Source organism: Manis javanica, chromosome 3 (assembly GCF_040802235.1).
Source record: "Manis javanica isolate MJ-LG chromosome 3, MJ_LKY, whole genome shotgun sequence".
Taxonomy (NCBI): domain Eukaryota; kingdom Metazoa; phylum Chordata; class Mammalia; order Pholidota; family Manidae; genus Manis; species Manis javanica.
This window is the reverse complement of record NC_133158.1, coordinates 117,015,692-117,040,735: the sequence shown is the minus strand read 5'-3', so window position 1 is coordinate 117,040,735 and position 25,044 is coordinate 117,015,692. Positions and strand designations below refer to the sequence as shown.

At 35.8% G+C, this 25,044-nt stretch overlaps 1 protein-coding gene across 3 annotated transcripts in view; it reads left to right on the top strand.

The window, feature by feature from the left end:
• The window catches only part of IL1RAP (interleukin 1 receptor accessory protein), a 126,364-nt gene extending 101,615 nt beyond the window's left edge, over window positions 1-24,749 (top strand). The window contains exons 7-10 of one of the 3 annotated variants that reach the window (XM_073231913.1): window positions 672-820; window positions 13,482-13,625; window positions 14,934-15,077; window positions 23,433-24,749. In XM_073231913.1, the coding sequence (XP_073088014.1) occupies window positions 672-820; window positions 13,482-13,625; window positions 14,934-15,077; window positions 23,433-24,151 (1,156 nt within the window). In that variant the 3' untranslated portion in view covers window positions 24,152-24,749. Of the gene's footprint in view, window positions 1-671; window positions 821-13,481; window positions 13,626-14,933; window positions 15,078-17,540; window positions 20,946-23,432 lie in introns of those variants that run through there. The other 2 variants (XM_037024179.2, XM_073231914.1) reach the window with 2 other exon arrangements.
• Window positions 24,750-25,044: the final 295 nt, after the last annotated feature.

Here is a 25,044-nt window from a genome sequence, read left to right as displayed (position 1 = left end):
GAAGTTTCTTACTTTGGTTTGTTAGGATTTAAATATGAGGTTTCAGCATTTTGACCAAAATATTCTACCTCAAAATCCAAGCTTTGGGAATCCCTGAAGTGCATCAACTATTACTGTGAGATGACAATAATGACATGCATGAATATTTATTAAGTGTTGCTCTAATTCTTACACATTAACATATTCAAGCCTCAGAATTCTTGCCTTAGTTAATACGTGTCATGTACTGTGTAGGCATTGCTACTTGACACTTTTTCAAAGACAGAATTCAAGACATGGAAAGACTGGTTACCCTCCTCAAAGTTTCTACCCATTACATGCCAAAACCTGCATCAAAACCCAGATGAATATGGCCTCGAAGAATCTCTCTAAACTGATAGAGCAGCCTGCCCCAGAAGTTTGAGGGAAGGAGCCGTTTTGCTTTGAAGGAAGATCTATAGTATGATGCCCACAATGGAATTTTACCTGGATATCGGAATTGTGTGTTGTATAGTCGGTGGAGTCTAGGAGCTTTTACTCTTTTGGAACCCTTGGGTCACAGGGACACATCCCGTCCACACCCTGTCTGTCCTCACAGGGGGTCTATGCGTTTGCTGACTCGTCCGACTCAACGCACAGGGCCCGGCTCTCGAATCTCACTAACGTTTTGATTTTCTCTCCGCCATTTCTAGTGTAAGTGAGACTAAAACAGAGGATGAAACGAGAACTCAGATTTTGAGCATCAAGAAAGTTACTGCTGAGGATCTGAAGCGCAACTATGTCTGTCATGCTAGAAATGCCAAAGGGGAGGTTGACAAACCAGCCAAGGTGAAACAGAAAGGTAATGGATGTGGTCAGCAGATGAATCTGTGAACTCCTCATGTAGCATTGGGGGGAAAAGGGGAAAAAGGAGGAATTAAGAATGAGAGAGCTCCAGCCCTTAACCCAATATCTGACACAAAGTAATCAAAGTTGAATGAAAAATCTTTAGAGAAAGTTTCCATCAATATAAACGCACTGAAAACATTTCTTTATAGTTTTGTAATTTAGTGCCCAAATGTGGCTAAACAATCTATGATTATGGTAATGGGAATCATTTTATATCTGTACAGTCATGAAAAATGAAAAATCCAGAAAATATTTAAAGCTAACAAAGATATAACAAAAGTGGTAGAGTTGCATATGGTTGGTGAATTGTAAAGGCCCTTTTAGAAATCATTGGTGGCAGAGTTCAAGAGCCATAAAAATGGTCGCACCATATGACTTAATACTTCAGGAATTTTCCCTGAACAAGTAACTTAACAGAAAGAGAATTATGTGTGCATTGATATTCTTAGAATCATTAACTATAGCAATGAAACATTATAAATAGCAGTCTCTAATTGTATGCAAGTAGTTAAATAAGATATAAAATATTTCTTCTCAAAAAATATAATTTTAAAATGATCATCTTAAACACTGTTATCGGTATTCAAGCAGGTTTATAAGAAACCACTAGCCACCATTGCTAAAATGAAAATTAAACCTTACTTAAAATGATATAAAGTGATTTATATGTTGATATTATCTATACTACATTAAATTGATTGTACTATTTACCTACAATAAATAAAAATTATAAAGTTTTCTTGTGTGAACTCTTGCTCCTGAAACAGACTGTGTCTAAAATACTCTTTGGGTCTCTCACCTAACACAGAACCCCAGACAGTTAATACTTTCCAGGATGTTATTCAATGATCTGGAGACAGATAATGATGATACATTACATATGCCGGTCAAGTCATTCAGAATCATCCTGCATCCCAGTGTCAGATAGAGCCCAAAACATTTACATCAAAAGTAAAAAAAAAAAAAAAAGTTAATTCACAACTGTTACATTTTGCGGTGGGAATTAAACTTGTCTTAAAGATGATGAAAAGAGTCCTCACCTTAACATTTCATTACAATTTGGAAAGTAAAGAGAAAAGGCCTGAAGCATATATGCCTCCTAAGAATTCTTAATGGACTGCTTCTGGATAGTTAATTGTTTTGCTCCTTGGATGCCAGTGTAAAGAGAAAAGACTGAACTACATGATAAAAGGCAGTGTTTCCCAGAGTTAATTCCTAAGAACACTACTAAGACTCCATAGTACTGCAATTCATCATTTGTACTCTAGACTCACTCAGATGACCTGTGTTGGAATTTGATCTCTGCATCTGAACTCTGTAACCTTGGGAAAACCACTTCTCTTGTGAGCTTCATTTCCTTTATATTTAAAATAGGCAAAAATAATAAGACTACCTCATAAGTTTGTTTTAAAGTACTCAGCACAGTTGCTAGCATATATTCCTATACATTAAATGCTCAATAAATGTTAGCTTGTGTTATTATTTCCACAAGATTTTTATAGGTATTATTTGCCTGTGTTTGGGGAAACCGTTATGGAGGATGACATAAATGAATTACTTTTTGTCAGCTGGATAGAATCAAAGCAATTGATTAAAATACTGTTTAATCTAGAAGTGACAGAGTAGCACCCCTTCCACAGAACACTGCTCTGAATGGTTTGATGTGAATGGCATCAGGAATGTGCAATGCCCACTGCAACCATTAGGCAAGATGATCTGTGCTAAAGTTACATTAATAGTACACATAATCCAGCTGGGTCTGTGTATGTCCAGTGGTATCAGAGGTGTGTGGGCTTGGTTTCTTGGCTTCTGTTCTAGGCCAGTTACTGCTGAAATTTGGGGGTGATACCTGTGCTCACATTCATACATACATGTCTGGGTCCTTCTCCAAATTCACTGACAAAGCATTTCATTCTGTGTACTTCACCAAAAAAATGGCTAGAGCCTGCAATGAAAGGAGTGTCCTGAGATAAGTCTTCTGACAACAAAATTTTGGAAATTTCAAAATTTCTTGATAACACCATTTCACCTAGTCAGTTAAATTATGAAAGGAAAGTCAGTGAATGTATTAAATTTGAAGTTGTTTCATCATAGGACAGTGGTAGGGACCAAGGCAAGGTGTATGTTGAACTTAGTGAAAACCTGCCACACTTATTTCCAAAGAGGTTGTACCATTGTTAGCTTCCACAGATGCTGTGTGTAAATTCCAGGTACTGTAATTCTCACCAATGCTGGAAGTTTCAAACTTCTAATTTTTATTCATGCCTGTAAATGGGTATATGGCTATCACCTTATGTTTTTAATTTGCATTTTCAAATACTAATGATGTTGAGCACGATTTTATGGATTTATTGACCATTAGTTAACATTTCTTCTTTTTGTGAAGAAAATCTTCAGCCTGTTTTGTTACTGGGTAGTCTGTTAATGAGCTGTAGTGTACATCTCCTTTATCAAGTATGTGACTTGTAAATATTTTCATCCAGTTTGTGAATTCATTTCCTTCTGAGGAGCAGGATTTTTAAAAAATTGATGGAGTCAGTTTCATTAGTTTCTTCTGTTATGGATAGTACTTTCACAATGCTATGTTAGCAATCATTGATTTAGAAATGTTTCTTTTACAGTTAGACCTGTAGTCCATTTCAAATTAATTTCTTTATAGTATGAGATATGTGTTAGGGCTTGGTATTTTTTGTTTTAGTTTTTCCATGTAGAAACCAGTTGTCCTACTCTTATATTGAAAAAAATATCTCCTTATTTTATTGAATTATTTTAACAACTTGGCAAAAAAATTGAACTGTGAGAGTAGCTCTATTTCTACAATCCCTAGTCTGTTCTATTAGTCTGTCTGTCTTTAGTCCAATACTGCTTTGTCTTAACAGCTTTAATGTAAATCATAAAATCAGAAACTGTAAGTCCTCCTCCCTTTTTCTTTTCTAAGATTGATTTAACTATTCTAGGGACCATATATTTTTTCATATAGATTTTAGTGTCAGCTTGCCAATTTCTACATAAAAGAGCCTGCTGGGATTTGATTGGGATTGCATTAAACTTATGAATCAATTTGAGGAGAATTGAAACCCTAACAATATTGAGTTTTCTAATCCATGAACATGATATATCTCTCAATTTATTTAGATCTCATTGCCTCATTGATTTTCCTGAGCAATGTTTTTTTCTTCTTTTTAGTGTTATGTGTTGTAGTTTTGCACCCATATTACTAAATTTATCTCTAAACATTTTTGGTTTTGATGCTATTGTAATGGTATTTTTTTAATTTAATTTTTCAATTGGTCATTGATAGAAAATAGAGATGAAATTAATTGATTTTTATGTATTGAGTTTGGTTGGTCCTTTGACTTTCCTAAATTCACTAATTTAAATAAGGTTTCTGGTTTTTTGTTCTGTTTTTAGATTCCTTAGCACTTTCACACACTTGATCATTTCACCCATATCTAAACAGACTTCTCCTTCCTTTAAAATGTTAGGCCTCTGATTTCCTTTTCCTGTCTATTTCACTCTTTTGGACCTCTAGGGCTGTGATCAGAAATTATGAAAACAACTCTTCTTGCATTGTTCCCTTAGAGGTCAAGCATTCAATATTTATACATATGAAGTGTGATGTTATTTATAGGTTTTTGTAGATGAGATTTATCTGTGTGTGGTTTTTGTAGATGACCTTTATCTATTAATTTTCTATCTTTGGTTTGCTGAGAATTTTTGTTGATTGTTTGTTTTTATAATGAATGAATGTTGAGATTTGTCAAATTCTTATCTCCATCCATTGAAAGAGTCTCATGATTTTTCTTCTTTATCCTGTCACTTTGATGATTTACACTGCTTGATTTTAAAATCGTGATCCAGTCTTGTATTCCTGGGATAAATCCCCATGTCATTATGATTTATTATCCTTTTTATATATTGCTGGATTTGATTTGATTTGCTAATAAGGATTATTAATAACAATTCTTTGTTAAGGATTTTGGCTCAAGTTAAGAATTTTGCTCAGATCTTTGTTCATGAGAGATATCAGTCTATAATTTTCTTGTAATGCTTTTGACTAGTGTAAGTGTTGTGCTGGCTTCCTGATATAAGCTGAATGATGTTTCCTCTTTTGCTATTATCTGAAAGCTTTTGTGTAAAACTGATGCTATTTCTTCCTTGAGCTCTTTAAAGAATTAGCCATGTAACTTCTGAGAATGGTGTTTTCTTAATGGGAATACTTCTAACTATTCAGTTTCTTTAGTAGTTACTCAGGTTTTATCTTTTCTTCTTATGTCAATACAGTTTGTCTTTCAAAGAATTTTTTTCCATTTCATCTTATTTGTTATATTATTGACATACCTTTTTACATTATTTCCTTATTGCCTCTATAATATCTACAGGATTTGTGGTGATTCTCTATCATTCCACATATTAATAATTTGTGTTTTGGCTAGTTTTGTTCTTCAATCAAAATAGAGGTTTCCCAATTTTACTATTTTTTTCAATGAACAAAACATGTTTTCATTGATTTTTCTCTATTTTTAATCTATTTTGTATTTCATTCTACTCTTTATTATTTTGTTTCTGCTTACTTTGCATTTAATTTGCTGTTCTTCTCCTGCCATCTTAAGATGAAAACTTCATCATTGAGTTTGAATAATTTAAGTGATAAAATGTTAAATGTTATCATTCAATTCAAAATACTTTATTTATTTGTTTGTTTGTTTGTTTTTAAACCATGGTTTATTTAGAACTTACTTAACTTACACTTATTGAGAGATTTTCCAGGTAATGCTTTTTTTAAATTAAATTACATATTAAAATTTATTTTGACCTTTGGAATTGTCCTTTATGGTCAGTCTTGATAATTTGAGGTATTTTTATGTAAGTCTAGGTAATTAAAAAATTCAGCAATGGAGATTAAAAACTCAGGGTTCTTCTGACTCAGGATTATCTGGACAAACTATATGGTAGAGTGGGGTGAATGTGGGTTTAGGTGCCAGACAGACCTGGGTTCAAGTTCTGGCTCTGGTACTGACTGGATATATCAACTAGTCCAAGACTTCAGATACCAACTTCCAGTGTGTCTGTGAGAACTGAAGTAACAGGTAACAAATACTTAGTGTGGTGCTATACACTTGATTCTAATTTCTGTTCTAATTCTATTGTAGCTAAAAAATATACTCTGTATCATTTAATTCCTTCATTTGTATCATTTGTTCAAGTTTATTGGCACTTTTTTTTAAGTCCAGCAAATTGTCTGTCTTGACGAACGTTACACATGCACTTGAAAAGGATGTATATTCTGAGTTTTGAGGTGTTCTGCTGTTTGGGTGTTCTATAAATGTCATATCAGTTGGTTTCAGTGTCATTCAAGTCTTCTATATCCTTACCATTATTTTTAAATTTGCTTATAAATCTTACAATTTTTGAGAGAGATATATTGAAATCTTTTGCATAATTATGGATTTTTCTAATTCTTCCCGCAGTTCTGCCAGTATTTGCATCATGTATTTTGGAATTGTGTTATTAGGTACATACACACTTAGGATTGTTATATCCTTTTGATAGATTGACTCCTTTAAATTTTGAAATGTTAGGTAGTTTTTTTTTCTGTAAGTATTCTGTGTCTGAAATTAGTTTAGTCATTCCAGATTTCTTATAATTAGTATTTACATGGTATATCAACTGTCATCCTTTCTTCTATCAATGTATTTACATTTAATGTACATCTTTTATAGACAACATATTGGTTCTTAATTTTTAATCCAATCTGGTAACTTCTTTCTTTTAATTTGAATGTTTAATCCATTTATTTTCCATGTAATTTTCATATTAGTGACTTCAAGTCTACTGTCTTGCTCTGTTTTCTACCTGTTACTTCTACTTTCTTTTTCTTCTTTCCTGCCTTCTTGTGGATTAATTGATAATTCCTAGCAACCTATTTTATCACCTCTTTTGACCTGTAGGCTTAATGTCTTTGTTTTTTATTTTCTTTTGTATTTATAGTATTCATCTTGAACTTATCACAAGCTATCTTGAACTAATCAGTTAACATATTTTATGAAAATCTCACAGTGATATACTATTTCTTCTATCTTTTGTGTTACTGTTATAATACATTTTAGTTTTGCATATATTATAAATGGCATAATACATTCTTATTATTTTTGCTTTATATAATTATCTCTTAAAAAAATTAAGAATTGAGAAAAAGGGTTTTTTTAATTCACATATGTTCCATTTCTGGCAAAATTTATTCTCATTAACATTTTAGTCTGGAGAGCTATTTAATATTTCTGGTGGTGTACATCTGCTGATGACAAATTCTCTTAGCTTTGTTTTTACCTGAAAATGTCTTGTTTCATCTTAATTTTTATGTTTTAACACTCTGTTAAGAAAATTGTCAAATACATGGAAGATTTGAAAGAATTATACAGTAAGCATTCAACAACCCACCTAAATTCTATTATTTTGCTATCCTTGCTTTATCACATATCTGTCCATCTATCTATTTTTCTATACATCCATTAATCCATCATATTTTTTGATACCTTTTAAAGTACTGGAAGACATCGGTAAATTACCACCTAAACTTGCATCTTATTATCTAAATTTTTATATTTATTTACGCTTCTCTTCTGTTCAGGTAAAATTTGCAGGGTGACATATTGCATAACTCAAATATATTGTTGGATAATTTTTTAGAAATGTATATGTATACATATGGGTGTGTGTGCACACACATGTATGCCCATGTAACCTAATATCCCACCAGGATGTAGAATGGTACCATCACCACAGAGAGCAGCCTCCCCTTCTTCACATCAGTCCATCCCTGCTACTCCTACCTCCCCCACCACTGGCAAAACAACTGTTCTGATTTTCCTAATTAGAAAAGATTATTGTTCCCTCTTCTAAAACTTTATATGCATGGATCCATACAGAGTGTACTCTTGTACAAGGCTTCTTTCATTCAGCAAATGTTCTTGATATTCATCCATACTATTGTGTGTATGAGTTATTGTTCCTTTGTGTACCAAGTGATTAAGGGGGGGCAGGGAGAATATCAATTCATTTATTCATTCTCTGGTGGGTAGGCATTTGGGTTGTCACCCATTTTGGAGTCCTTCAAACAGAATTCTTGTGAATATTCTTATGCAGTTCTCCTTATGAACTTTTACTTCTTTGAGATGAACGCCTATGAGTGGGATTAATGGCTTAGTTTTATCAGAAAATGTCAGGCCATTTTTCCCAAGGGGTGGCACCATCCTACACGCTCACCAACAGTATCCACATCTTTGCCATTTGGTGTTGTCAGTCTTGGTTTTAGCCATTTCAGTGACTGTGATTGTGCCTCATTGAAGTTTTATTTTTCATTTCCCTGATGACTAATATACTGAGCATTTTTTCATGTACTTATTGACCATTGGTACCTTTTTAATGATATGTCTGTTCATACATTTTGTTCATTTAGTAAGTGGATTGTTTATGTTTTCATTATTGAATCTTAAGTGTTCTTTATACTGGGTACCAGTCTTTTGTCAAGTACATGTTTTGCAGATACTTTCTCTTAGTCTTTGGCATGCTAATTCCCTACTTTAATGGTATGTTTTAATGAACTAAGGTTCCCACTGTTGATGAGGTATAATTTATTAACTTTTTGTTTAACTACTTTCTATGTCCTAAGGAATCTTTGCATACCCCCCAAATCGCATAATTTCACCTTTTGTTTGGGTCTCTGATGCATCCCCAATTATTATTATTATTTTTTTAATATATGGTGTGAGGTAGGATTTGAAATTTAATCTCTTTCTATATGGATATCCAGTTCCAGCACAATTTGTTGGGAAGAGTTTCTTTTCTTCATTGTGTTGCTCTGGTGCTTTGCTGATATTTTCACTGAATACTTAATTTTAGATCAGAAGTGTTTCTTTTTTCCCATTCAGCTCTTCAAAGATGACATTCTCTTGTCTTCTGTCTAATATTATTTCCAATGTGAGTTAGGCAGTGTTTTTGTTTGTTTTTATCATTAAACCTTTATGTGTGTCTCATTTTATGTTCTTTGGCAGATTTTAAGATTTTTCTCTCTGTCATTGATTTTCAAAATTATGTTATCCTTTAGTTTGGTTTTTATTTGTATATACTTATTTAATGTTCTTTAAACTTCTTGATTCTGTGGGTGTATGTTTTTCATTTAATTTGAAAAAAATTCAGCCATTTCTTCAAATATGTTTTGGTCATTCTTTCATTCATTCTTTCCTTTTGCTCTAGAAGAACAATGAAATTTATGACAGACCAGTCAGTATCATTGATGTTCTCATTATTATTAGTTTCATCCTTTATTTTCCTCTGTGTTTTGATTTTGATAGTTTCTAGTGTCCACTGATTATCTATTTTTTGATGTTTAGTCTACAGTGTTTATAATTTCAGAATTGTATTTTTCAGTTTGGGATTTCTATTTCTCCGTCAAAAATGTCTCTTGATATTTCCTATTTACTCTTCATAATGTTCATGGCCTTTTGCCTTTTTTCCCCTTAAAGTCAAGAAGCTTATTTATAATACCCATTTTAAAGTACTTATGTGCTAATTATATCATCTTTGTCTATTCTGATTCTGTTTTTGTTGGCTGACTGGTCTTCTAAGTATGGGTCATATTTTTTGCTTTTTATTTTATTTTTTTAATCATATACAGTACATTATGAATGTTGCATTTTTGAGTTTTGTGTTGAGTTTTGTTCTAATACATAGTTAATTTACTTGCCTAACAGCTTGGCTATTTTTGAAGTGCCTTGCTTATTTGTTGCTAGAATAGGTCTAAAATAGCCTTTTCTCTAAGTCTTCACTGCACCTATTTCTCAGACACAGACTATCTGGGGCCTCTACCTAACAGTTGGGGAGATAAACAAAATTTCTTTCCTCTGAGTGGTCTTAACTCAGGTGTCCTCCAGCCCCGGATGTGCTCTTAGAATTCTTCAGTTCCCACTTCCCCAGTAGTTGTTTCTTACCCTGGTAGATTTTCTTTCACTAGTAGCTGTTTGTATGACCTTGTAAAATGTCACCCATTGTATTTTTCCAAAGACTTTAGATAAGCCCTTTTAGATGTCTAGAGTGCTACACAGTTTTCTTCTCTCTTCACCTAGGTCTATAAATTCAATAGACTCCATAGTCCTGTTTTCTCTCTCCTTAGCTCATTGCAATGACTGTACATCTGGTTTTCCCCATTCTATGCCACAGTCCAGGGTAACTTCAGGTAAAAAGCCTGTGATTGTGGGCTTACCTTCTCTTTGTCCTTTCTCTCATAAATCACCTCTCCATGCTACCAATTGTTCATTTTTAAAAAACTGTAGACATTATGTAGAGAAGGCTATTCTTGCATAGTTCCTTCAATAAGGTCAGAAGCAAAGTCCAAACTAACAAGTTTTAATATGCAATGATAGCCAAACAAATCAGGTCTATAAGTCAATTCAATTGTCTGGTTTACTGTCATTTAAACAAAGCATTCTTTTTGTTTGTAATCCAAGAAGATGGCCATTACCATTGTTACAAAACCTATCAGGCAGCACCAGCAATCCAGCAAGGAAAAGCAACATATTCTGTGGCAGGAAATACTTCAAAGTCCACATAGCAAGCATTTGGTTGGAAGACTCAGTGGCTAGCAAGGCCCCAACCAAAATAATGAAGATGAAGAGAGTAACTTGGGTTTTCAACAAGAAACGAAATTGTAGACCAATAACTTAAAACAGGGAAAAAAGACTACAGCTGAAGTACTGGACTGGTTTAACCAAGAGTGATTAGCTGGAAATGTGGGCTTTGGAGCCACTTAATACTATAGAACTGCCAAAGGGATGGAGGGTATTCTGGTGGAGGGAAGAGCAGCAGCAGAGCAAGTGACTAAATTTGACCATATCCTGAATCAGTCTGTCAGTGAGTCAAAAAGATAAGCAATTTAGCAGTCCAGTTTGGTCAAACTGTACCACCCCTTCCTAACTGGAAACCCTTGGTCTGGGATTACACTGTAATCCTCTTTATGCGGAAGCATCAGAGGACCAGCTGGGGCAGACATAAAATGGGGACTGAGGACCACCCTTTCCCTATAAACCAGCAAAGCTTTACTTTTTTTATTTTTATTTATTTATTTATTTTCAGTACTGAACTTGATTTATTTATTTATTTTTATTGAAGTGTTGATATCAGAGCACTTCCTGCATGTGATTCAAGCCATTTAGAAATTCAGGCATATGGATTATTTATCTGAAGAGTTCAACTAGTTAATTAGCCATGGGAACCTCTTGATACACCATCAAGAGATCCCCACAAAACACAGACATATGTAATTGTATGACACAAAACCAACTGAAAAGTCCCACTGGAAATAAAATAGGCAGTAGTAAAATGAATGTGACAGATGGGAATTTATGAGGGCAATTGATCTCTGGATCATTAAGCAAGATATCTACTGACATTTTTTAAAAATCTGTTTCAGGTAAGTGCATCCACTGACTTTTTTTCTCTCTGTCACAAAATGTCCATCCAGAGAGAGCCAAAATAACTGAGCAAATAGTGAAGATAACAATGGGAATTACCACAGCGTACTGTTAACATGTACTCAGAAATAACTAGGGACACAGCAATTGTCATTCCACCCAAACTTATCAGTAAATTCTCAACAACTTTATTGACATATCTTCTGGTATTTTATGATAGAGTTTTCTTATTTTAAAGCATCATTTTTGATGGAACAAGATCGAGATTTTGAATGGAAGAGTAACTGATAATAATTCTGCACTGTTGAGCCCCAACCTATTCGCTACAATAGGATTAGTATCCTGAGTTTAGGACAATGAACTTGCAACTCTTAAGACTGGCTGTTTAATTAGAGAATTTCAGCTTCCCCTACAGGCTACCTCTTAGGACAGGTATCTATTTTTAGAAGGGGATTTTTCTACCATTTATATTATCAATAATTGAATCTCATGGTAGTGCTGTGCAAAAATCTCTGGACTTTGGAGTTGGGGCAGCTGGATAACAATCCCAGCTTTGCTTTGGCAAACACTTAACACCTATAATGTTCAGGGGCTCAAAGAAGCCTTTTTACCACCCTTATCTGATATACTTCCCCTTTAACCCAGCCCCTCAGTTAAGCTCTGTCATATTGCCCTCATTTATTTCCTTTATAGCACTGATCATATGTAATATTGTCTTACATATTTATTTCCTTATCTCACTGCACTGGAACATTAGCTCTAAGAGGGAAGAGACCCTTTCTGTCTTAGATCCAGCAAGTGGCTTGTTCCTTCTTTAAACTCTTTAAGCTTCATTATCACAAGCTAATAGAGCAGCCAAATGAAGTTGTTGACACATAGTGTAATACTAGATTTATTTTAAACACCCAGAAGTGTTGTATCTGAAAATGTACATTGAGATCCTAGGTGTTAGGGGTAGGATGAATGAAGAAGATATAGTCTCCACCTAGAAGAATGCAAATGGATAGTTTAGTGGGGAGTGAGAGAGTGGAGAAGCAGGCTTGTAGGCAAATTACAATATAAGAAAAATGTTGTATTAGAATTACAAAGAATGGGAAGAGTAGGAATGTCTGTGGAGCAGGGTTAGATTGCAAGAAGAGTCTTATTCTAGGGAAGTTTATGCAAAAATGATGACATTTGAGCATGAACTTGAAAACTAAAGGAAGGGAAAGGACTAGTCCAGCCAGAAGTCACAGCATGAGTGAAGGCACGAAGGTAAATCTTCCTTTTGTTTTGGATGAAAGGACAATAGTAAATAAGACAGGTAGTTGGTCATTTGATTGTGGTAGACCTTGTTTACAGGGCTAGGTTAATATCTAGTTTTTAGATAATCAGGAGTTAGATCACTCTCTTTCTGATATTTCCAAAGAAGCTGCTAAGGTGCTTATGATATAAATATTCACAGATAATGTGGGAATCTGCCCACACCCGGATATTGCAAATCAGTCTTTGCAGTGTGTACCCTAGAACTGTACACCTGGGAGATACTTTCAGAATCAACATTTGGTGGATATCCTGTTTCTGCCCAATGACAATAAGATTTTTGAGGTTTATTTCCAGATATAATGGAAACAATTATATTTTTTCCATATGGCACTGACAAGAGAATGAAATTAAGACTAATGGAAACATTAAAATTTTTACTCAATTCAACTGCTCTAATATTTAAAATTTTACCAAGATCATAGTCTAATCTGGGTACTATAAGGATTCCATCCCAAGTGATGGACTAGCAGAGGATGGAGTTACACTTTTCAAAAGCATTTTTGAGGACATTCAGGTATTAGCTTATGAGCTGAATTAGATGAGTGTCTAAAATCCTTCCCAATGCTAAGATGGTTTTAGTTTGTAGACCATTAAAGTCTATTCAAGTCATTGAACAGTTACAAGTGCCTCCTTTGCCAGGTGTTGGAAACAACAAGATAAATATGCCACAGTCTAGTATTAAAACAGAGTGCTTAAACCCTATGTGTTATCTCTGCTTGTTCACACATACAAGTCAGAGGAACAACTCAGCTGTTTGGCTTACCCATCCATTTGCAGGATGGGTCACTGTGATCACCGCACAGAAATCAATTGTTTCTTTGTTGTTCACTCCATTGATAGCTCCAAGATACACAGTGGAACTGGCATGTGGGTTTGGAGCCACAGTCCTGCTGGTAGTAATTCTCATTGTTGTTTACCATGTTTACTGGCTGGAGATGGTCCTATTTTACCGGGCTCATTTTGGAACAGATGAAACCATTTTAGGTGAGTAATGGAAGTTTGATGTAAATCTCCTCAACTGTCATCTTTAGAAAACATGTTGGCTCAATAAAAGCTAGATTAACTGGAAGATTTAATCAGACTTCCTTCTGTTTCAGCCCTTACTATTGAAAATCTTTCTAATGCATATTATTCTGCTTTCTTGGCTCAATATGTGGTTTAGTCTAGACCAGCACTGTCTAACTAGAAATATAATATAAGCCACATATGTAATTTAAACTTTTCTGGAAGTCATATTAGGAAAAGTTAAAAGAACATGAAAATTATTTTAATAATATATCTTATTTAATTCAGTATATTCCATTTTTTTCATTATAGCATGTAACAAATATTAAAAAGTTATGGGAGATATTTTAGTCTTATTTTTGTTACTAAGAATTCTTCAAACTCTGAATGTATTATATCTTACACTGGACAGCATCTCCCAATTCAGTCCAGCTGCATTTCAAATGCTCAGTATCTGCATGTGCTTGTGTCTGCTGTGTTGGACAATACAGGTCCACCTTTGAACTCAAGGGTGATGCATGCATCAGCCACATCAGCCTTCAAGGGGAGTTTATTAAAAGGAGAACCTCAGTCTAACCCCTATTCTGAATCAGAATTCACATTTTAACAATATTCCCAAATGATTCATGTGCACATTAAATTTTAAGAAACACTTTTCTACTGCAGATTTGCCTAGTAACAAGAATGGAACACTTAAACATATAGATTCTTAGACCCACTCCATAAAGGTTTTCATTCAATAGGTTTGTGGAAGAGACACAGTATTTTTAATGAGAGATGATTTTTACAATTAGACAACTTTGGGAAAGACTGGTTTATTGAACATAAGTATATTTTTAACTGTAGTTGTTTTCAGGTATAAATAATTTAGACAGTTTCTAAAAGTTTTGCTCTATTTGTGGTTCTAATATATTAGTGAGTGACATACTAGGACAGAAACTAGAAACTTTCTGCATGGTTTTAATTGCCAGCACCTATGACTGAATATCTTCATCCTGATTCTCTTACTTCATAGTTGAATGAGCCAACCCTCACTCATTCTCCACTTTAAAAACTGAACGCAGTGAGATGAGTAGAAGACTCATCAGATGAATTTGCAATTACACCTTAAAACAGTCATTTTGCCTAGAGACCTGTCACAAGTGGGAAATCACACTGAAATCTGTCAAGTCATTCACATATGTGAAAAATGAAAATGTCTAATATGCAAATGTTTGATTTAAGAAAAAATGCAATACTATTGAAAACTTTTCCTAATTTATGTCGGACCTATGTTCCTTTTGCTAGATGGAAAGGAATATGATATTTATGTATCCTATGCAAGGAATGCAGAAGAAGAAGAATTTGTATTGCTGACCCTCCGTGGTGTTTTGGAGAATGAATTTGGATACAAGCTGTGCATCTTTGACCGAGACAGTCTGCCTGGGGGAAGTAGGTATTTCAGATGAGTACTGGTGATGCTGCCATGAAGGGTCAAGCGGATCCTTTGTTTTGGGTCATGTATGAGAATCATGGTGTATCTCTATATTGGCACCTTTGGACATTTAATGTCCAATTCTTTAATGTAGTAGCAGGAATAAAATTACATTGTAAGATGTAGGTTATTTAAGTGTGGTTTATGGTATTAAAATAGTTTTCCCTTGTAAGTTTTAAGAATGGATGCTCAGTGGATCAGTGCTCCACTAAATGCCATAGCTTTAAATGTCCTATTTATTCACCTTAGGTTTTTAGAAATTTTAGGCCAATCTGCATTAATTTGCTTAAAATTATTTTTACAAAGACTAAGTTCAACCAGAACACTTTTACAAAGGTGAGGCTTACTCAATTATACTAAAAATAAAATGCAGAAAGAGTGCATGGAATCTGTCTTTCTATTACTCACTGATAATAAATCAGAATAGTTGCCTTCGGCATTTGCTAATTTCCTTTGCTTTGGTTTTCTAGCAAACCAGCACTACTCAAATTCCCCTTTACCTTGGGTCTGTTTCTTCCTTTCCTTTCTGTCACCATGTACATTTGAAATAGAGTTTATAATCTTATAAAGGCCAGTATATTGCAGTAGGTCAAAAAAAAGAAGGAAGCTTGACTCTTGAGTTGTTTGCTGAATGTTTTAAAATAAAAGTACATCTCTAATTTTCAGATCTACATAGTAACACACACAGGGATGGTCCATTTGAGCATGTTTAATAATAGCATTCTGAAGTCCTGTTAAACTGTTGAAATGCATGTAATGTCTCTGATCTTCAGTACCACAAACTAATTTTCTGCCCCTAAAATCCTGTTTATATTAATCGTTTCACATGTTTTTAAAAATGTTATATGGGTCACTGAGATACAGAATAGACTTAAAAGTTTGTTCTCATTTTGGGTTAGCTGGATCAGTTATTTTTTTCTCCCGAGCTCATCACCCAGAAGTCCATTATGTTTGTGTTCTGCAGTGGATAGCTCCTTCAGTGTATTTCTGCCAGGAAATGATGACTTGATTATACAGTCAAAGGATAAATTCCATTCATTTTAGAACTTAAAATCCTAAATCATTTATTCATTTGTACTGCCATTCAACAAATATTTATTTACTGTGTGAAGATATATGAAGATATACAGTATAACAGCAATGTAAGACCTTCTGATAGCAGTTAATAATTCTTTGAAGAATTCGAGTCCTGCATGGTTACTCTTGCGTCTTACTTTTGATGGTTGATCATCGTGTTCTTTTGCATTCTCTCTGCTGCTTATACTCGGTCCTCTCTGCCTCTGGGTCTCTTTCCATGCATACGTGTGGCCAGCCTCCAGGAGCACTGCTTGGAGTAGACAATTACTTATTCTTAGATTCTCCTCCAGACTGTACATGGTATTTTAATTGCAAGTCTCTCCCCACTGCCTTTATACCTGTGAAGATTAAGGGGCCAAATGACTGCTTAGGGGAGTAGGGTAAGACGTGAAATAGCTTTCCATAGCACTAGTGCATTCCGTGGAGCTGGCTCCTAGCCAAACCCCAGGTAAAGGATTATACAGTCCTCCATAACCAATCTGGAGAAGATAGATTATTCCCAAGAATGTAGTGACAGGAACTAATCAGAACCCTTGAAAACAGAATAAAATAGCGCTGCATTTCCATTTTCCCTGTTTTTTCTTCTTCTCTTCTGACGTGAAGAAAGCCATTTGCCTGTTAGTGAGCGCAGACACATCAGTGAGCAGCTGCCGAAACACATGGCTTCATAGTAATGATAGGAGCTTAAAAAGAAAGATCCAGGGACTAATTTAGGCTCCAGAGCAGAAAGCAGAATAGAAAGCTGAGCTAAGAGTGTAATGCCAGCCAAAATGAAATTCAGCTGGCTAGATTTTTTTTAAGGTCCTAATCCAACCACAAAGCGATACCAGTATGAGTTGGGGAGGTGTCTAGAAACAGAGAGGGACTTTACGATACCAAAATTCCTTACTCTTGCCCTCCTGTATTAACAAAAACAATGAATTTCCGTGATTTTGACTCTATAATGTGTATCTTTTTGAATCCCCACTGGCAGCAGAGCATCGATTACATGGGTACCCTTGGGAGAAAGGGCTCAGGAGCTGATTTGACTGGGCTGTGACATACCACATGCTTTGAAGAAATTAATTGCAGTACAATCCATCTATTCCTTATGTCCCAAATAATGCCTTTGAAGACCAAGGTCAAAGAAGTACATTTGGGCTTCATGCCTGTTTGGAATTCTTTTGGGGGTGGAATATTCATGCATAATACCAATTTTTCCTGGGAAAATGGCATTTAGTGAATAGAGTGCAGTTTCACCTCCTTTCTCAGGCTGTTACCCTACCTTCCCTACACTTTCTCAAGCCCAATGCTTTTGGGGAGTTCTTGGCCAACACTAATCCCCACGGTGTTTTCTTTCCCAGTTGTCACAGATGAGACCTTGAGCTTCATTCAGAAAAGCAGACGCCTCCTGGTTGTCCTAAGCCCCAACTACGTGCTCCAGGGAACCCAAGCCCTCCTGGAGCTCAAGGCTGGCCTAGAAAGCATGGCCTCTCGGGGCAACATCAACGTCATTTTAGTACAGTACAAAGCTGTGAAGGACACGAAGGTGAAGGAGCTGAAGAGGGCTAAGACGGTGCTCACGGTCATTAAATGGAAAGGGGAGAAATCCAAGTATCCACAGGGCAGGTTCTGGAAGCAGCTGCAGGTGGCCATGCCGGTGAAGAGGAGTTCCAGGTGGTCTAGAGGTGGCGAGCAGGGTCTCTCCTATTCATCCCTGAAAAATGTATGAAAGGGATGAAAAAGGGGTTAAAAGAACCAAGGGCGCTCCAAGAAGGAAGAAACACCCCTTCTTTATTCCCAGTTTATTATTCCATGGACAGAAAACAATTCTATCAAAGCTTCTCCATAGGGAAAAATTCCAAGTGACCGTGTCACTTGCCCGTTCTGCCCCCTCAGGCAATGCTGAGGTCTAGAGGGATAGTGCCCCCAGGCTGTCACCAGGTCTGATGTCACTCTGTTCTTTGCAGGCAAAGACTTGATAGATGCGAATTTCCTCTTTATGCATCCTCTATCCCTGTCCCCACGTGTCTTTATTCTCTCTCATTCATAATCTTAACATTATGCGGCAGCCTTTTGCTGTGGATTTAGAGACCTCTTAAAGAGAAATCATCTGTTAACAGGGTCATTATGAGTTTTCAAGTATAGTTTCCTTTTATTTTTACTCATGCATTAAAAAGATAATCAGGGCCTAAATTTATTTTAGCTGAGGATAATGAGCTCTTTGCTCATTCTGCTCTAAAACACACCCTCTTGGCAAGACTGACGCTCAGAACTGTAACAAAGCAGTAAAACCGAAAGGTTCCTTATTGATTTAAAGGGCTTGCCTGCAGTTTTTTCCTACTGTATGCCCTGTGCCTTCTATCTCAGGTAATTGATGTCATATTTGTCAAGCTGAAAAATATTTCATATTTTTTGTTGTTATACTGAACATTTGTGGTTCAACCATATTCATCACTCCATCTTCCTGTCTACTCTGTCTTGCTGTCAGGCGTTCGGGGGGCAGGCGGCTCCACATTTGGTTCGGTCGGATAGGAAGTTTTTCCTAATGGTGCTAATAGAGAGCGAAATAACAGCTAAATGCTTTTAGGGCATTTTCTGGCTTGTGAGAAAAGCACAGAACAGAGCGTTTGGTCATTTGCCTTTTAATTGCAACGTTGCTACTGTGAATATTAGGAAAGCGACTTCTCACTTGTTTCCCCCATTGTAAAAGTATGGAAGTTATACTCAGATACCTTGGAAGTTGTGTTTAGCATTAATATTCTAAGAAAATTAACTGGACTCACAGCATTTCCCATATTTTCTTCACTGGTACAGTTAATACACTCAACAAGTCAGTCTGAAAAGTCACTGACAATGAAACTTGTTTTACTTTGTTTTAAGTAAAATGTTATTGTTCTTAAGACCTGGAAAAGTGAAAACTAAGTCCAGAGTTTACAGAGTGGTGAATTTCTATGGTACATACAGATTTAAAATATATGTACATATGTACACACAAATTATATATGTATTATCGAATACATACACATATGAATTACATGTGTACATATAAGCACACATATGCATACATTAATTATATGTATGTATATATACATATGCATACACACATGCATATGACTTTAGCCATTGGCACAATATTACATACCCCTGGAACTCTTACTCAGTTTTTAAATTATGTTTTTACTGTAACATTTTTGTGTCATTGTTCTCTGTACGTTAATATTTGTGAATTCACAGCTCACAAAGTGGTACTTGTTAGTTCTTATCTTCCCTGAATTAGTAATAAGTAACTTACTACTACAACAGTTGATATGGGTGCAGTGGCATCTGTTGTGCACAGAGCTTCCATGGTTACTCCTGAACAGTAACCAGGCTTCTAGCATTAACCAATCATCTACTATGTTCCAAGCACATACACTTAGAAAGTAAGCTATGCTAATACCAATGCTCAACTACTAGATTAGTCTCTATTTGGACTGTTGAGCAATAAAGGAAAAGAAAAGCAAATACCTATAAGTGAGCCTGAGTATCCTATGAAATACCATAATTCATAATTTAAAGACAACCTTAGCCCAGTAATACAAATGTTGATAAGAAATTCTAAAACTATTTCCAATATTTATGTGTCTGTCAGCAGTATTAAAGTGCATAGTACCTCATTTATCTATAGAGGTGTTATTGATTATTTTAAATTAAAACAAAATCTTCATAAATTTTTTACCATAAAACTATTGTATGGAATCACTCTTGGATATCATTTTTTAGCTTTATGAATGTTTTTCCTTATTACAAAACACAGTTACTTCTCCTATTAACCCTTCACTTGCAAGACCACAGGAGAGCTGATTCCAGATATACTTTGAATATCAATTTTTGCATAGCTTTAGGTAAGTGGGAGACAGTCCCATCATCAAGGGGCCATTCTCTTGCCAATGCTGCATTTTTTTTTTTGCACTTTTGGATTCCATATTTATCTGAGATGCTGTTGTATGCCCCTAGAAACTTTTTGATTTTTTTTTCCTATTTATATTCCTGTCTTTGTTACTGAAATTTTCCAAGTGCTGAAATCTAAAGCATCTCAAATTTAAATGATATAAGAGAATTTTGTTTCAGGATTATTTGTTTTATGTCCCAGAAGATGCCTAATACAGAATGTTTGAGGGAGATGGGGAAATATAATTTTGAGAGCAAGCAGAAATTGCTCTCTAGTGTTAACCATGCCTCTAATGTCAAAAAAAAAAAACTTAATGATTTTAGGTTTATTATATAAAGACCTGCACACAAGTTAACAAAGAACCATGATATATACAGTATCTAATTACACAATCATATAAAATTTATTAAATTCTCTTCTATATTGTAACTTGGATGATTCCGTAGAGTTCTAATAAACAAGCACACCACTGTATTAAGAAACAAAAGCATCACTCCACTTGTTAATGATTCATTTTCTTTCCAGAGGTTTTAATAATTCAAGATTATCTTTATTTTATTCATAAACTTTTGTATTTTCCACTTTCCATTTGGTTTGTAAATGTGTTTATTTAAAAAATAAACCATTTATTTTCAGCTTTGCATTTTATTTTGTGCATGTGTTCCATGTCTTTCTTTTCATGTTTGGGCATAAAAATGAGAATAAAGAGAATTAATACTACACATAAAAAGAAATGTTATAAATGTTCTCTTTCTGAGAAATCTGAGAAAAATACAAACTTCATCTGAGGAATATTTTCTTTACATGTCAATAAAAGATAATTAAGTAAATTGGAGTGTTCTAGTACAGCAGGTTGTGTATGTGTGTGTGCGTGTGTGTGTGTGTGTGTTTGGAGAAAGAGAGGCAGAGAGAGCAATGGGCTTGGAGATAAAAGTGGCAGGGAAGAATATTTGAAAATACTAGTATTTTTTTTATTCACATTTATTTTAAACTGAATAGACAGAATTTTTACAATTCATTAGTCTCCTATAAATCCAGATATTAAGGTGATTCTCTAAAGTTACTATCAAGAGTTGATTCGAATTCAATCAGCATTGGTCCATACATTTTTAATATTATGCTTACTAGACATTGAATAATAATAATTTAACAACAGTGGTTAATTTAAACATCTACCATGTGCTAGGCATTTACACATAGGTATCTCTAAGCTGTTGAAGGGCCCTGCAAGTGTGTGCTCATATGCATTTTATAGATGCATGAACTCAGAGACACTAAGATGAAGATAAATGAGGAAACCACTATTTGAATTCAGATCCATCTTCCTAATTATGTGTCCCCCCTCCATTTTTAACTGCCTGTCAGTTTTGTCCTATTCTTCAAGAAAGGGGTTTGCTGCTCTTCATACACTAATAGCCAAAGAACAAAATTACAGCCCTCATTTTCTTCTAGGCAAACTCCAGGGAGACTATGACTTTTAAAGACAGGAGTATTCTGGAGTATTGAAGAGTTTCAGACCAGAAATTCAAAACCACTTCAGTACCACCCAAGAAAACTGGTCTTACCCGTATACAGCCGCACCTCATTTTTTTCAGCCAAACCACCGTATTTATGACTCTCTCTCCAAATAATCATCAGCATTAAAATATAACAATTCTTATCCTTAGATATGAAGTCTTAATAATATGGACGCAGCTTCCTTCAAAGTGCTGTGTAAAGAACCCTAAACATAGCCCAACCCCCTCTAAGAATCATCTCCTACATCCATTCCTCAGTGCAGGGAATGCCACAATTCACAACAGTTTTTTTTAGCATTGCCCTCTTTCAAATTTAAATTCTACACTTTCAAGGTAGGTACCAAGAATTAAAGAAAAACCTGTCTTGAGGTTATATCGAATATATTATGGCAGGAGAAGGAGTCGGCTTCCTACTCTCACACTGTCAAGCTTATGAATGGCAACTACATAAAATTCTGAGCAGGACTAGGGCCAGGAAAACTAGACAGGACAAAGAAGTTTCCAGAAATGCACATTCACACACACACACACACACTTTAAAAGTAAGTGAAAATTAAGACTTATCTTTTAAGACCAAAACAAAAATTCTCTAAAACACTGGGCACTCTTGACAAACCAGTCAATAGCTCTTAAAAAGTGAGCACGTGTCTCTTCCAATTTCCCTTCAAATTCATGTCAAATTCACTAACTGCAAGGAGCTAATCTGATAAGGAGTACAGTTCTTTCCTTCATTTTCTATCAAGTTCACAATGATCAAATATCACTGCAAACATTCAGCTTGTCTTCACAGACTAGGAAGTCTCTCCATCACTGTTTCACCTTGACCCCAGAAGCGCAGGCACTCAACCCCACGGTCTGTCTGCAGCAACCTATTTTCAGAGTTTCAATGGCTGTGATTTACACATTTGGAATTCCTTTGCTTCACAAAATCACATTGTTGAAACTCTTAAATATCATAGTGTGCTAAGCCCTGCATTTATCTCAAGAACCTGCCATTGGGATCTGCCCAAATCCACCTCAGTAACCATTAGAACTGAATGCTTTGTCAGTCTTAGCGAATTGACTGTGAATGTTGCCCCTGTCATTGATTTTAGACCAGTTCTCTCTCTCTCACACACACACACACATATACACACAAGAAAGAAGGGAATTCTGACTGACAACAGGGTCAACAGTATGAGTTGTTGTCAGATGTTGGGTCCAAAATTTTTAAGTATCAAACAGAAATAACTGTGGATCTCAGGATATGGTATTTCCTATTGCTCTTTCCTGAGCAGACTATGTCCAGGAGGGAGCATTGTGTTCAGAGGTGATACATATAAACTGAATATTATTCAGAGGAAAATGATCAAATGGGGAAGAGATTTGATACCATGTCATATGGAAAATAAGATAAAAATCCTCAAGTTATTTAATCTAGAGGTAGAAGAAAATACACTGAGAACAAAATAGTTTCAATATTGAAATAGTGAAATATTTCAAATATTTGAAGGTGCCAAAGTTACAACCACCCAATAAAAATGGCAGGGAAGAATATTTCAAAACAAGAAATAATTTACAAACAGAACTAAAATTAGTTGCTTTTAAAGGTGTAAATTCATCATCCTTGAAGGTAGCAGAAGCTTAACAACAATTGGTGAAAGTGGTATAGATGGATTCCTTAACCATCTACACTGAGATTTCACACTGAGATCTTATCTGCTCAAGTATTTATTCATTGCCTGTCCTTTGTAGGATGGATGATGATGAACTGGAAATCATGTAAGTTTTCAATAGGCACTGTCCTATCTTTCATTTTCCTATAGATACGGTGGAAGCAGTTTTTGATTTCATTCAGAGGAGCCGAAGGATGATCGTCGTCCTGAGCCCAGACTACGTGACAGAAAAGAGCATCAGCATGCTGGAGTTTAAACTGGGCATCATGTGCCAGAACTCCATTGCCACTAAACTCATCATCGTTGAGTACCGGCCCCTTGAGCACCCACACCCAGGCATCCTGCAGCTGAAGGAATCTGTGTCTTTTGTGAGCTGGAAGGGAGAAAAGTCCAAACATTCTGGCTCTAAATTCTGGAAGGCCTTGCGGTTGGCTCTCCCCTTGAGAAGTCTGAGTGCCAGCTCTGGCTGGAATGAAAGCTGTTCCTCCCAGTCTGACATCAGTCTGGACCATGTCCAGAGGAGGAGGAGTCGTTTGAAAGAGCCCCCAGGACTCCAGAGCTCAGGGAGGGCGGCTGGGGCCTCTCCAGCCGCAGACACCATGTCCAAGCACAGAGGGAAGCCCTCTGCAGCCTGTCGCTGCTGTGTCACCTACTGTGAAGGAGAGAGTCACCTTAGGAGCAAGAGCCGGGCAGAGATGCACACCCAGCCCCAGTGGGAGACACACCTCTGTAAGCCTGTTCCCCGAGAGTCAGAGACTCAGTGGATACAAAACGGCACCAGATCGGAGCCCCCTGCTCCCCAGATCTCAGCTCTTGCTCTTCACCATTTCATGGATTTATCCAATAACAATGACTTTTATATCCTATAATTACTATGTGGTGGGTGGTGGCTGCTTCTCTACCAGCCCTTTTTGTGTCGTGAGCTTAAGGGGATAATCAACATTTTTATCTTCTAATGGACTATCAGATTGTGATCCCTTTACTGATTTTTAAAAACTATTTATTTCTAGGAGACAAAAGACCCAAAGGATCTGAATCCAGAATTATTGTGTCTAACAGCCTCAGAAGAGCACACTCTTCTTGGGCCCTAGAAGGTCAGTATGTGAAAGTTGCCTAAAGTATAATCCTCTGCCTTGCCCAGTGGCCTAAAACTGAGCAAAGATTGAAATATATTTTCTTTTAAGTTTGTTGCTCAACTTCATGTTATGAGTCAGTCAGGTATGCCTGGGCTATGACACTTACAGGGTATGCATATCCTAAGGGGGCATTTCATGGAAAGGAGTTGGTTCTGGTGGAAGCTGTAAGACTAAGCTCGACAGAAAACCTACAGCACATTTTCCCCTAGAAGAGCCAGACATACTTTCGCAGGGATACATGGTGTTCTCTGTCTCAGTGTAAACTAAGTGTTCTCCAAACTGCCTAAAGTTATTAGTGTCAATAAAGTGATGTTTTTATGTGATTTCATTTGTACTAACAAATTTTTTCTTCTCTCTCCCCCTTATACATTTTATGACTTTTGTATTCATATCTGAAGAGTATTCTGTTTCAGGAAACAGAGATTTGGTTTAGGCATTAGGGAAGCTGAGGTGTCCCTCTAGTTCCTTTCTAATGTGTGTTAGAAGAAATCTGGGAAAGGACCAAAACAGAGTGAGGAAATGTTTCAAGTGAAATGAGAGTTCACATAAAAATTTCATCTATTTAGAACTGACAGCTGGAAAAATTCAGTATTGTAGCTTTAGTGTAGAGTTGGGTTCATGAATCC